The sequence below is a fragment of the Polyodon spathula genome, chromosome 7 (assembly GCF_017654505.1).
Source record: "Polyodon spathula isolate WHYD16114869_AA chromosome 7, ASM1765450v1, whole genome shotgun sequence".
NCBI lineage: Eukaryota > Metazoa > Chordata > Actinopteri > Acipenseriformes > Polyodontidae > Polyodon > Polyodon spathula.
The window spans coordinates 1,530,746-1,545,522 of NC_054540.1; the positions used below are offsets into that span (position 1 = coordinate 1,530,746).

The following is a 14,777-nucleotide window of genomic DNA, read 5'->3' on the forward strand; positions in this document are numbered from 1 at the left end:
TCTGTCTCCATGTAAATTTAACTTTTACCCATTTCTCTTAGACTGGTCAAGTCAACCACATAACTGTGGGACTTGAATGTTTCCCTGACTATGCTCTAAACGTGTGTGTCAAAGTGGATAGAAACTAAATTCCCCAATCAAGCGCCATTAAAACAGCAATACATAAATAACGCTATATTAACCCGTAACGACAACTTGCTTTGCAACTGCTGATGACACTTACGGTGTAACTTATTGCAATCAGTCTCCTTTAAAAATCAGCAAATTTACATACCAACTCTTTGAAGCGAGATTGATTTAAAATGCAAGGAATTCTCAGAGTTCAGGTCACTAACATTGTGTGAGGTCACTCACTACGTTACCCTGCGGGCAGAGAACTTTAATTTGACGTCAATACTGCAAAATTAGCTGCTTTGGTATACTGGACAATACTAGTGGGGTTACAAACCAGTCAGGGAATCTCGCAGAGATATTGTTTGCGTCATATGTTTTACTATCATGGAGTCACACATGCTTAAGGATATTATTATTATTATTATTAAAACACGTTTTGACCCACACATTCAGTTTATAAACGGCATTACTTTTTTAGTGAAGATTTATAGAAAAAAAAACCCACGCTGGGCAAATGTAAGATTAATTCAGCCCGTCCAAACAACAATGCGACACAGGAATAATCATTTATTAAAAACTTAAATACGGACTTCAAAAATGAAGTTCAATTTTTTTTTTGTTTTGGTAAAAGCAGGCAATTGCCGCTCCCCAGCCAGATGCACCCCTAGAGATAAAGTAATTAGATAAAAATAAGAATTCCAATTTAGTTTAACGAGCCCCGCCATTAGCCACACATGTCAATGGCAAAATGTAATTTCAAAGAATAACCAATTCAGTGGTTCCCAGCCCAGGGGGTCTGACAACAGTCATAGTATTCAATCACTGTGGCTGTTTCACCGTGTCAATTCGCTTAGAAATACAACACCTCTTAAAAACCCAAACGCCTTCATACACATTTCATTCATTTAAACTTGTCTTTATAAATATTTGCCCTGTTGTATTCTAGAATTGCCCTAACACACACAACATTAGCTTGACTGAACAATGATGTCAAAATAAATAAATAAAATGCTTACTAAAATGATGCAAAAACACGTTAAACGAATCTAATATGACACACACTATATATATCGTAATATATATATATATATATATATATATATATATATATATATATCCTCCATGAAGTAAACACAAACTTTTAAAATGAGTCGGAAGGTGTAATTGTGCAGTTGTTTATTTATCCGCGTAAACACATTCCGAAAAGGTCGCAGAAGAAATGTTTTTAAAAGTTCAAAAGAAGAAAAGAGAACCAAAAAGTGAGTGCATTTCAACGTCAGTAATAAACCCTGGTTTGCGAACCCCACAGTAAATCTGTCACGGTCCTGTCTGTGTGTGTAAAACAACATAATCTACAAATCTCAACCATTATCTCATCGGCCAGCGCTTAAAAACGCCGATGTGGAGCGATTCATTTCCAAAATAAATTTTAAAAAGGTACTATAAACTTACCGAGAAAGAATCGCGAAATTCCTTAGAAAAAGGACGGCCCAGTTCCTCTGCGTTTACTAAATCAGTGATTAAATGATTTAATCCCTTCTCCACCGCACCAGACAAATCCAACTCTGTCTGTCCTTTCCTGTCTGAGCGCCAAAAAAACAAGCTACGAAAAACGCATTCTTTCTCGCTGTATGAAAAATAGTAATAATGGGAGCTTTTTGGGCGCTCACTGGTTTCTCTTATGAGTCTCTGTCCGTGTAGGGTGGTGTAAAACCCCGAGAAATCTTTGTAAACAGCTGAGGGGTGGGGGCCGCAGCGCAGTCAGTGTCGAGGCGCCCAGCCTTGCTGTAAACCGCTCGACTGCACAGCGACTCCAGAGCCGACAGCTAGGGCCTCGTCCTAGAGTAAACTCCCAGCCCGAGACTGCATCCGGGTCGCAGCTTCACTTGAAATGGGGGTGGGGGTGAAAGGGTTGTACCCCAGTAACGCACTCCTTTGAAAGTGAAGTGCCAGTACCAATATTAATGATGCAGTACTGTTTTGTTATAGAGAAGCTGCTTTTCGAATAATGAAATGCAGTGGAGAGCAATGCAGTGCTGTAAGGTTATTTATTTTAAAGTTTTAGACCTGTCAAAAAAGTCATGTGATTTAAACATTGCAGGTTGTTATTTTGATACAATTACTTTATTTTATTAGAATCAATCAATAAATATTGAGGCAGTTCCCAAAAGTTGCGTTTTCACATATAATTAATTCGTCTTCGTTTACTATAGTCTTCTTCTATTGCTGGTTAGTTACCCCAGCTTATTTCCCCATAAGTCACACATGCGCCTACAATTGCATACAGCAGAGTGAAGTTATAAATCATTTGACGTCTTAAAGCTTCTTTATATACCCGGGAAGCAAACAAAATTACAAACGGAACCATTTTTTGTCTCTTCATTTTACTCATTACATTTCACGGGAAACACATACGCCTTAAGTATAACTTACACTTACAGCAATGTATCAGTGCCGTTTCTGTGCCCATGGTAACAGTATATTATTGGGCGCTCAGTTAGCACTTGCTTGTATTCTAACCCTATACCGAGTTCGTTGCCCCGGGGCAACAAGCCACACATTATAGTGAATTGTTCACAAACAACCTAAACAAATAAACATTTAAAAACACATTATAACAAAATGAACACGTCAATCCTTTTTGTTTTCCAAGCAAAGTCGTGCAAACGGTTCTACATGGCAAAAAAATAACAGGTTGTGACATTGCTTAAGGATTTTATTATTATTATTATTATTATTATTATTATTATTATTATTAGTAGTAGTAGTAGTAGTAGTAGTAGTATTAATGTGTGGCAACACATACACGTTTAGCCTTTTAAATCCGTCTGAATATTTAACTCAAACATTGTTGATGCAATGGTGTGAGGTTTATCTATTTATGTCTCTAAAAGTTTTTTTTTTTTTTTTTAAAAGCTGCAACAAATTAAACGCCAGCCTTTAATAATTGATCCATTATGTTCAAGCCAACTTCATTGCATACAGTCACTAGTACATTTAAACACAGTGTCTGTATTCGTGCTGCTTTCAAAATATGCAAGTTCACCTGATCTTCCTCCAGGAAATCAGATTCATAATTGCATTGGAAATAGTACAAATAAAAGTTTAACTTCATTTTTTTTTTTTTTTTTTTTTTGTCAGAAGAAAACAACAGGGGGAAGCGTGGCGATTCCATCTTCAATCATTAGCACATCAAAGTGCAACAGAAGCCTGCATAGGCGTTTCTTTTAAAAATGCTATTGTGAGACCAATGTGATAAGCTTGCAATGCTACTTTTTGTAAACCCAACTACAGTAGAGATCGATAATTTAATACGGGTCACACAAAGTTTCTTTCAGCTTTTTCCAAGAAGTGATTTTAGTTGGGGGCTAATTGTCCCTGCATACAAGTGACATGTACAAGAAAATATATCCCAGACCAATACTGCGCTTACTGTCCTCGATTTTACTATACAGATGGAGCTCCGCTTGCCAGAGAGTCAATGTGATTTCTGATCCATTTGCATTCCAGTTGAGCTGTGCTAGTAAGAAACACCGTGCCCAGCCAGGCTGCGCAGGGCTGGAAATAAGATTCCCGTTGCATAGCAGGTTGATTGAGTCCTGGTTTTACTACGAGTTCAATAAGGCACACCTGCGCTGTTACCCGTACGCTGTGGCTACTCTGCTAGGTAATAAGGCTTTTATTTCTGTTCCTGCGGTAGTGTTTTGCCATGAAAATATGGGACGTGGCAGCTTATATATTAAAACATATGGGCAAGGGAGATTTGTTTTTTAATTCTTTTAATTTAAGATTTTAAAACTGAAAGCACAAGCAAAAATAAATTGCACAACAACTTTGTATCCATTTTCAAAAGGAAAATAAAAACCTGTATAAAATAAAACACGTTCGTAAAAGACCCGAGTCTTGCGGAGTGGATGAAATCCAGAATGTAAATCTTCATTAGAGACAGACGGATGGTCACATTTTCTCGAGGTTTTCACCTTAAGGGCCTATAGAATGTAAACCCGAGTTTTTGGCATGTATGGGCGTGTCCTCCTTGTTTTTGGGAGTCAATTAGAACAAAGTTCTGAGATCAATCAGCTGGAAGTGGACGAGCTCAGATCAGTGGAATGGCCTGTCGTTCGTAAATGTTATGTTCATTTTACTGTGGGGACATATGGAAGACGCAAATATATTACCCCATATAATGCAATGGAAAAAATTGAAACAAAAATAAATGAAAAATATATTTATTTGTTTATTTGTGTCCAAAATTACTACTACTACCTTTATTTCAGCTATTTTCAATATGTCATGCATGAAACATTTTTTAAAAAGCGTTCTCAGCGCAACAAAAGGGCCAAAATAGATTTGTAAGCAAAAAATGTTAAGGTTTTTGTAATAAGGTTAAAAAAAAGTGCAACAATGAAAAATGTACACTTGTTTCTTTTCTTAACTAGCCGTAGAAATGTATAAATTATGGGTACACAAAAAGTATGCCTGATCTGCTAGACCCTTCTGAAGTGTTTATTTAAACTCTCATAAACATAACGGTTGGTATAGTCCCAGTATAGTGGTTTTTTTGACGGTGGCACACTGTATTCTTTGATTCATTGGCACAGGACGTATGCCCTTGCTGTGCACGCTGGTTTTTGAAAATGTTGCTCGTACAGGTAGGAAAAACAAAACCTCAGCACATTACAATGGCATTAGGCAGTCACTACTCATAGCTGCTCCCTCGTGATATCACAGCTATCAATCTCGCCTCAGTGAAAGTGACGCTTCCCTCACACAACAAACAATACACTACATGGAGCTGCTGACAGAGGGATCCTCCTGACTGAATATTCCGCTGTTAGACATTGTGAATGTATTGATGCTTCCCTAGTCTGTCTCCAGGATTAGATGATGATTAACAATACCACTGCGATGCCACGTAATGCCTGGGTAATACTGTGCATTGAGAGATGTCTATCAAATTCATTACCAGGCTCTAGCATGAGCAACAACGGCAGCAGTGAATTTGGAACACAATTTATGGAATCTTAATAAAGCGCAATATAAAACGAATGCAGCATTAGAAGGTAGTGGCCAAAGCACTATATTGCTTTTATCCTGCTCCTGTCTATGTTTTACTCCAGCAGCAGTTAGAAGTGTTTGCAGATTTACAGTAGTTTTTAGGTAACCACACTGTATAGAATTCAGCTTGGGTGCCAATCATTTGCTCATGGCTTTATTACACAGCAATGATGCCAAGCACAACTCCACGGTTGCTTTATTTATTAGAGTTGATATTTTTATATGTTAAACTAAGACTGTAAATGCAATGTTCCCTATTGTAGCACCCTCTAGTGGTCAGATGTAGCTTCTGGTCTGGTGAAAATCACACTTTCCTGCATGTCATGGTTAATGAAAAGCAGCATGCCTAACACAGAAGACAGACCTTCCTGGGTGATTATCAAAGAGCAGCATTTAATTTTTAAACTGCGTTCACCGACAAAACCAGCCTTGCCCATTATACCTGTTACCATATCTAGGGATGAAGCTATTTAATAATAATAGCAATAATAATAATAATTTGAATAAGAAAAAGCTGATTCCAGTTTTGTCTAGACCTTGTATGTGTGATGTAAGGAATCAAAACACTTTTTTATTCAACAAACATAAAACAAGTTTTGAAGCAATATCCAGCAGTATTTTGTTTTTGTAAAGCTGCAATATTGACACGTATGGTACACATACCAGCAAGGTGTTCTTTTGTAGTACAATTAGAAAAAAATGGATCCATCTCACTACTTATTACTTACACATGGTGTCTGCAAGCAGCTGATTCAAACAACAGCCTCTCAGCAGCCAATCATGTGTTACAAAAACCTTGCTTGTTGGATATTTATATGCTGTTTCTGTTGCAAAAGCCAGTGCAGAGGCTGGTTTCACTGTGGGCTTCCCCAGGCAGCCCGGAGACAAGTAAACCACTGTGCATTCCACAAGCAGACATGGGAACTCTTCAGTGTCTGTGCTGGAAATTGTTACAGAACCTCCCCATAATAGTACATACACACCAAACAAGGTACATTAAAATGAAAATAAAAAATAAACTACTGTAATAATGCTGCATTAAGATTAATTATAATTCCGTATTCCCCAAGCCCTGGAAGACAACTGCTGTTAATCTGTCTGATTCATCATTCCAGGAATTGTACAATTTCTGCACATTACCATCTCAGATGGAGACAACCCAAGGAGTCCTACGTCTCTGTCCTGATTGTGTGGGTCTTTATCCACACAAACACATATTTTCAGACTTGAGCTTTGGATTGATTTAACACATCTAATGCAGCAGTAGAAACTACAACAACAAGCACAGGCAGCACAAGGAAGCAGGGCTTGTTATATAAAAAGGGCCAGTGTTCAGGACTGCCTTCGTGTTGCTGGATGAAGAATCCATTCATTCAAGCATCCCTGACCTGGTCTTCCTCCTCCAGCTTTCTGATTTCGCTCTTCAGATAGTTGATGTTCTCGCGGCTGGCTTTCAACCTCTCCTTCAGCTCTGTTATCTCAAAGCTGCTCTTCTTTTTGGCCGATTCCAGTTTTTCTCTCGTCCTCATTTCCAGCTCTGCAACTGAAACATAAAATGACAAAACCTGCATTTATCCAAGAAGTGTGGAGATCAGCACCAAGACATGCATGACCCACAATCCTATTTTTTTCACAAATTATGTTAGTGAAGTATTGCACTGTTGTTTTTAGGAGAGGGGGGCACCCACCCTTATAAAAGTCTGCCAGGGTAAATTTGCACAGTAATTTAAGTCCCCTCCCCATGCTTTTCCCCATGGTTATACTAAGCATTTACCAGTTTACCACAGTTCTTGTATTTTTTTTTTTATATACTGTACCATACCTTTGTGGGCTTTACAGTGCTAACCTATGCTTTACCATGCGTTCACTATGATATTCATTTACTATGGGGAAACTTGTACGAGGGCCCCATTACAGTGCTGACATGAACACCCCCTCCATTCACTCCAGGGTTCTTTAATGTGCACCAATGCACACTATGAGCTTGATCACTAGACTTATTTCACTTGTGTTCAGAGCTGGATTTGAGTCCAGGTCTTCAAAAGTAAAGACCAAACATATCATGACTTGGCCGGATACTGACTCTACCGACTCGGATGCCTCCGTTTCTGTTCAGCTTACATTCAGTTTCGTGTTTGTAGGCTCCCAGCGTTAACTGCCTTGATGTTGTCAGAAGCTGCTGCATCATTGCTGTGGGGTCCTGAAAAATCTGAAAGCAGAAAAATACATTGAATTCAGAACAACTGAATCTACAAGCAGAAGGTCGGAGAAATTAAGCAGGGATGTCTTACCATTTCATCGTAGAACTCAGAGACCACTGTCTTTTTCGGCATGGCGCTGGAGTCTGATTGGAAAAGCTTCAGCAAGTGATAGAGGGTGACCTGTGGAAAAGGTGTGGATCAGCTTTAGTAGATGTCAGCAGAATTATCCTACACACACTACAGAATGTTCACTTCTACCAAAACTACGTCCCAAGACGTTCCGATCATACCAAGTTATTTTTAAACACATGCTCATGGTTCTTAGCTACTGATCGTGATTAAAATGTATGGAACTTTTTTGTGCTTGGTACCACCTTGTGCTGAAATATGGTAATTATCCAAATACTGCATTTAGAGTGATTGTAGCCAACAAGACAATTACAAAACTCCAACCCGTCAGTCCTCTATTTGCCTAGAGGACTCAAACGTGCGGTTTGGAAAGAAACATTTTACTTTCAGGTATATTACTCCTTGGTTACTGTAACTGTCCATTTAATAAATATTTTTAAACAAAACTACAAATATGTAAAAAGTGACAAGTTAAACAAAGTAATTTTTTTTTTTTTTTAAATAAAGTTTACGTATAAAAACTAAAACTAGCAGTACAAAGTGGTGCAGGACTGAAAAAGGCATGACTTCTTATTTTACTTGTTTTTTTAATTCTCCTGCAGATTCAGTTTGTTTATTTCAACTCCCCAAGTTGCATCGTTATAAATGACAGTGTTTGTGACAATAAGATGTTAATTGGAAAAGATGACAAGACTTTGTCTTTGAAATTCTATACTCAATACTGGGTAGTGAAAAACTGCCATGACGTGAAGAGAATCTGTTTGTCAGCAAGGGTCCCAAACAGAGAGTTTGCAGAGCGTGCAGGATGTGGTGCTCTCTAGACTACACTGTGCATTCATTTCAACATTGTATGTCATTGCTCTTTGTAACATCTTTCAAACATGTTTTGCAAAGCATGTCGGTCAAGTGTGTCCTGGGTAGTTCTTACAAGACAGATCATCCTGCTGGGATTAAAGTAAAAGGAAACCACAAGATCAAAGCTCTCATACTTACGGGTCTCTCGTTGGGATCGATGAAGAATATCTTGATGATAATTTCAAATTCACCCCAACCAGTTTCTGTAATTTCGTAGGGTGGCTTTGTGACAACTGGAAAAAGAATTGGGTTGATCCAGCACTTTAAAAAATTCTGAATTGAAAGAGCTTAACTAAGAAAAACATGGAATACAGACATGCATCAAATATTAAGAAAATAACTTTAGAAAAAGCTGAAACAGTGGGAGAGGCAGACTGACATTTCCACAGAAGTCCCCCCATATAGATATTAAAAAAAGAAAGATACTGCTTTGAACCTTACCTCTTAATGGGTTGCCATAACTTTCATGCAATTTGAACTGAATCTTCTTTACATATGCAGACATGTCCTGCAATTACAAGAAATGGTGTGACTTTGTTATTCATTAGGGGTCATAAGGATAAACACAAAACACATAAAAATCCTGGTGAAATAAACATTACAGTATTAGATTAATGAAGTTTCAAGATGTTGTATGATTTCCTTACTTTCACGCAGTCCACTGTATTTGTACACTTCTCTCCACTTGAATGCCTCCCTTATTAAACCAGCTGCTTCTCACAATGAGGTGCTGCTGGACATGAAATGAAGGCTTACATACCGAGAGCCTTCCTAATGTGTAACCCTTGAAGGACTGACAACGGCTGTATCACTTACCTTTACATATATTACTATATAAAACGTAACAAATACTCAAAACACATACTATTTTTATACTGCAAGGACAACATGTGATTCCAGTCTTACCGGCAGGGCTGGAAATAAAACTTATTGCATAGCAGTCCCCACCCCCATTTCAGGTTTTAAAATGAGCCCAGTTAGCCCAGGTGTAAAGTTAACAAGCTCAGGTGAGTCTTATTATAAAACTCCCAGTAAAGACAGGAATAGATCAAACTGCTCTGCAATGGGAGTCGGATTGTCATCCCTGGTTATTGGTAACATCACAGTCAGACACTGTGAATGCAGATGGGCACTGGTCCCTGAATAATGCACCCTAATCCTGACCGGAGTACCCTTGCCATACAAGTGAGGTCTATTGCATTAGCCCTCTACACCTCCAACGCACAACGATTCTTGCCTCCTTATCCAATGGTACTGCACAGCCTTGTTTCCTAGTGTACATGCTTACCTCATTCCTGTAGGGCTTCACGTACACCGTCCACTGGTGAGTGTGCCCATCCTCTTCTCTCTTCTTTCCAAAATATCGAGCAACGTTTCCGTACACTATCGGTTTCACGATTGTAACTCCCTGAAACAAACACGTCCACATGTTAAAGAAATGTAATTAATAATACGTCTCCGATAATGTTAACGTTAAGCTATTGAAAACAATAAATTATAATGTCAAAAATAAATACATTACTAGAAGAGCTAATATAATACGGTCCGCCACATGACAGCCAGGATAATCAAAGAGAGTAAAGTGTTACATTGACATCGGCTCTATTAGCTCAGCATAACTCGTTTGCAACTGCAGCGCATTAGACGCGAAATTTCAATCGATCTAAGCGCCGAGTAACCGCTTTGTTATCCTAGTCGACCCAACCGTACAATAACAGCATAGCAGCAGTACAAAGACAACATAGCACTAATGATACTGCAAGCTGAACCAAGTAATGAAACGATGGGCACAGGCACATATCAAAACGGTGTTAATACTGTTTAAATAACACCTTGTACTGCGGTCAAAACACAAAAACACAACAACCTGCCGCGGTACCTTTACTCTCCCACCGGAATCAGGTCCAAATTCAGCCATCTTCTTCAACATAGTATTGTAAAAGAGATGCTCGCTTGTAACGACTGGTCCCCTCCCCTTGTCACTTATTCCAGCTCTTTTGATTTAGATCCACAACTTACAAAACTTCTTCCATGTATCCCCCCCGAAAGGCACACTTTCCGCCTCCAGCTAGAAGCGAATCCGCATCCATTCAATCTGCGGCACAAGCGCCACGGTGCCCTGCTCGGAAACACCCGGACTGCATTGTGCAACAAGACAACGCTCCGCTGACACGGCCACTATCTGGTTCCGTTTTGCGTGGGGTTGTGTTAAAAAGTCGAGCACTGCTCAGTTTTAGCGGTTGTAGTCTGTACAAAGTTATAAAATAAAAATAGACACATACAAACTTTTTTTTTTGGTGATTGTACACGTAACTCAAACAGTCAAAAACAGAAAATGTTGCCATTTCCTTTTGTCGTTAAGCTTTAATAGATCATTTTAGAAACAGCTAAGTGAGGAGAATACAGAAAGTATTAATTTATTTATGAAATATATGTGAAAACATTACTGCGTATGGCCATTCTGTTCTGGGCGGTGAGCGACGGATGTAGTAGCCAACAGAGGCCGCTAGATGGTGCAAAACTAATGGTGTTGAAATGATTGTAAGTTTGACAGTTTTATGGGTTAGGCTTGGAGGCAGGGGTAGAGGTTAGGGTTAGGGGTAGGTTTAGGTTTGGAGGTAGAGGTAGAGGTAAGGTTTAGGGATTAAGTTTAGGGGTTAGGTGTAAATTGCATATGATGTTGAGCAGATTGATGTTGCGCATGGACAAATAAATTGTGTTAGTAATTGTAAATGAGGTAAGATGAATGAAGGAGAAACCTGGCGATTAGTTCTGTTTAAGTTTTTCGGGTTTTATACAGCTGTATTTTGTTTTACTATATTTTTGTAAATAATGTAATGAATTTGCTTTCCGCATTTTTTTCTTTAAAATAATATAATAAAGGTCAAGGATGAAAAATGTGGTAGAACTTTGTATTTTTAAATGTGCGAGATGTGTTAAGTTGTTTTGTACCCTCTAGCGGCATGTACTGGCTACTACACCCGTCGCTCACCGCCCTGAACTGAATTGTATATAATGACTTTTTTTTACCTATATTTCCTAAATAAATTAATGGTTTCTGTGTTCTCCTCACTTGTTCTTAAAATGACATATTAAAGCTTAACGACAAAAAAAAATTGGCACCATTTTCTAATTTTGAGTGTGTGAGTTAAATGTACCGTACCCTTTTTTTTGTTGTTTTGCTAGTTGCCTAGCAGCACTTTTTGTTTTTTCCATTTACAGATTTATTGGGTCGTTTTTATTTTTTATAGAATGTAATTAGGCCTGCTATTTATCACAAATATAAAACGCAGTGCTGTGCAAACAGTAATAATACACAGCTGATTGTGTGAATTTTTAACATTGTATAGATGAAATGCTATCCATAACCTAAATTATTAGAATTACTTTTCTAATCAACAATAGAAAAGTAAAATAAGCGCATTAGTTCATTTAAAATGATATAATTTGCAATTTGAATTGAGAGTCCATCAATGAATGGAGTGTACATACAATTATATGTTGATAATGACAAATGTACAGTTTAATTATTTTTTTCATATACCAGCTCCTGGGATTCATTAGAGATGGTGGAGAAGAGTAGTGTAATTCACAATGCATTTCATTTCCACCTGATAACTAGGAATATGTTGCATAAACTGTCCCACTAGGCCTGGCGATGCATGAGGCCAAGCCACCCTGCGATACCACGACTGATCAGTGCAAGCAAAAAAAAAAAAAAAAGCCCACTTGACCTATAAAAGGTATATGAATGTGTTGTGCAACTATTAAGCAATAAAGGGAAAAGGGATCTCAGTGAATTCACATGGGGAAGGATAGTGGGTGTCCCTCAGTGCAATGGGTGCATTAACTAACGAATCCATCAGGACAGGCTCCTGGGTGTTCCAGGGATGGCAACACTTGCAGAACACCAGCAGAAAGCACAACCAAGTCACGACATGTAGAGAATCACTAATAAGCTTTGACAAGATGGCTTTCTCAGTGTTGGCCTGTGTGTGCAGACTACCCGTATGATCAACTGCTACACTGACAGCCTTATGCTTTTCTTAACTTAAAAAAAATGATTACTGGTCCACTCAAACAGCCTATAAACACGTATAAAAACTACAAAATTGCAACATATAAAAACCTGCAATCCCCGGTAGTTTTGGGTTGAATTGGACAGTCAGAGTTATGTAGCCTAGGCCATATGATCAATAGTACAAATCACACTGAACCAAACCTGTATGGTAGGCACAAAGTATGGTAGGCAGAAAACAATCCTTGAAACGCTGAAAATAAATTGCAATTCAGATACTTAAGTTGCAGTTATAATAGGCAAAGCAATAGGTGGAACCTCTGTATACTGTTACATGTAACTACTCAATGTGACATGAGGGTTTAAAAAAATACTTCCTATTTTAGAATAATTTAAAAAAAACCTAATGTAAAATCACCATTTTAACACAACACAATAAATGACACAAATGTGGATTCAACTTTTTATTTCAGAATTTGAGCAGGGAGGTGATGGGTTAGAGAAGAGATTAAATACTCAAAAAAAAAGAAAGAAAAACTCTGGGCTTGTAGGAAATAATGTACATTTAAAATGTACTATAAATTCCAGTGGAACATCCGGCAATAATCAGAGAATATTTGTTCTCTTTACTAGAAAATGCTGGAGCAGCATGCACTTTTGGTTAAATAAATAAAATCCACTATTCAGAATTAAAGGCCCCCCCCCCCCCCCCCCAAAAAAAAAAAAAAAAAAAAAAGCAGCATTTTATACGGTAACATTTCTTCCCAAATTTAAGGAATTTGATATCCACATAGCAAAGTAAGAGAGAACAAAGCCACTAACGGATCACTTAGATCTTTAATACAATGTAATTGTAATTTCAAATGCAAAGTCCAAATCACAAAAGATCAGATCACTCTACATGTTCACTTTTTTTTTTTTTTAAATCAGCTCTGTAAATTAAATGATTTAAAGCGATTCCCCATATTCTATTATTGAAAATTTTAAATCTGCAAACTTGAAAGTTGAATGAATAGATCCCTTTAAACATACTTTGTACATCAATCTTAAAGTTTAAGAACTGGACCCCCCCCCCCCAAAAAAAACTTACCTGTTTCAGTGTCGACCATTATTCGTCCTCTTTCACACGATTTGTCGTTTGATTAAATATTGTAAAACTAGGACTGTTGTATGCCAACAAGGATAAACCAGTCCAGTTATAGTCTCACACACACACAAATTAAAATTAAAGAAAACTGTCCCGTCATCTGCTGTGGTTAGCCAGACCTTTCAATGGCCCTTACCAGCCTGCCCTTGTAGCTTACACTAGTGGTTTTCAACCTTTTTACAAAAAATGTGGGTCTGCTAAAAGCACCCTAGGCAAAGAAAATAAAAAATATACATTCATTCATGAACACTGTATAAAACAGGAAATGCACGAAAACAATGTAACCTATTAAACTGCTACTGGCTGATATTGCATAACTAATTCATTTTTGTATCTTGTCTAATAAGGCAGCCATTAAATCCCAGGACATCAACCACAGTTTAGATCATTAAAATAGACCACTTTCCCTCTTCTCTCTCTATACATATTTTAAAAGCCTAGAACAAAACCTTTTTTTCCTCCTTTCTTTACAGCTTGCCCTATAACCTAATTACAAACATTTGTGGTTGATTTTTTATTTATATATTTAGTAAGGTGATCTTATCTAGTTTGGCAGATAAGGTTCCTATTCAAATTATACACAGATGTAAATCAATCTTCAGAACTGTTCATAAGTAGGAAGATAAATTATGTCAACACACTGGCCCTTAAACTTACCTGGATTCACTCAGATTTAAAACCAGTTAAAAATAAATAAAGTTAAACTGTTTAACATGCAATTTAAACTTCAAAATATCCGGTCCACACTTTCAAAATGTTTTATACAAAGCATGTTCAGAGTATCTACACCACAAAAACACCAGCAAAACAGAACTTCAATATTTCTACCCCACCCCCCACACTGCATATTCATGGTATTGTGGAGGTTTGATTACTCTATTAGATAGTAAGCAGATACTGCACTATGACAAATTGTTATGCATTTTTATTTCAGCAGGACAATACACCGCCTGCAAATCAAGACCTAACTTTCAGATCTATTTTAATGCTGAACGGAATTTTGGTATATAAAATTAATGTTGAGCAGCTTTTTTGCTCAAGAGAACAATTTGATTTTGCATATCAGAGTATTAAAACACTGCAGACACATCCTACAAGATACACTTCAGGTAGAGCAGTGCATCTTTAAAAAAAAAACAAACATTCATGTTACAGCTGAATGCTTTCCAGAGCCAATGTCAACATGAATGGTCTAGTTTGCACATTAAATACAACAAAAAATTCCAAATATAATTACCAATATGCAGCAGCAAGC

At 37.6% G+C, this 14,777-nt stretch overlaps 2 protein-coding genes across 3 annotated transcripts in view; both read right to left on the reverse strand.

The window, feature by feature from the left end:
* The window catches only part of LOC121317972 (fibroblast growth factor receptor substrate 2-like), a 30,305-nt gene extending 28,349 nt beyond the window's left edge, over positions 1-1,956 (reverse strand). The window contains exon 1 of the mRNA XM_041254083.1: positions 1,567-1,956. The gene's annotated coding sequence lies outside the window, so the exon portion shown is untranslated. The remainder of the gene's footprint in view (positions 1-1,566) is intronic.
* Positions 1,957-4,003: 2,047 nt separating this feature from the next.
* On the reverse strand, positions 4,004-10,515 carry LOC121317973 (YEATS domain-containing protein 4). 2 transcript variants are annotated; one of them, XM_041254087.1, is made up of 7 exons: positions 10,225-10,515; positions 9,646-9,765; positions 8,799-8,865; positions 8,496-8,590; positions 7,464-7,553; positions 7,294-7,381; positions 4,004-6,715 (listed from the first exon to the last, which is right to left on the reverse strand). In XM_041254087.1, the coding sequence occupies exons 1-7, from the start codon at positions 10,285-10,287 to the stop codon at positions 6,546-6,548; spliced, it is 693 nt and encodes a 230-aa protein (XP_041110021.1). In that variant the 5' UTR covers positions 10,288-10,515; the 3' UTR covers positions 4,004-6,545. The 2 variants fall into 2 exon arrangements, with proteins under 2 accessions (XP_041110021.1, XP_041110022.1); XM_041254088.1 differs by having other exon boundaries at positions 10,237-10,514.
* Positions 10,516-14,777: the final 4,262 nt, after the last annotated feature.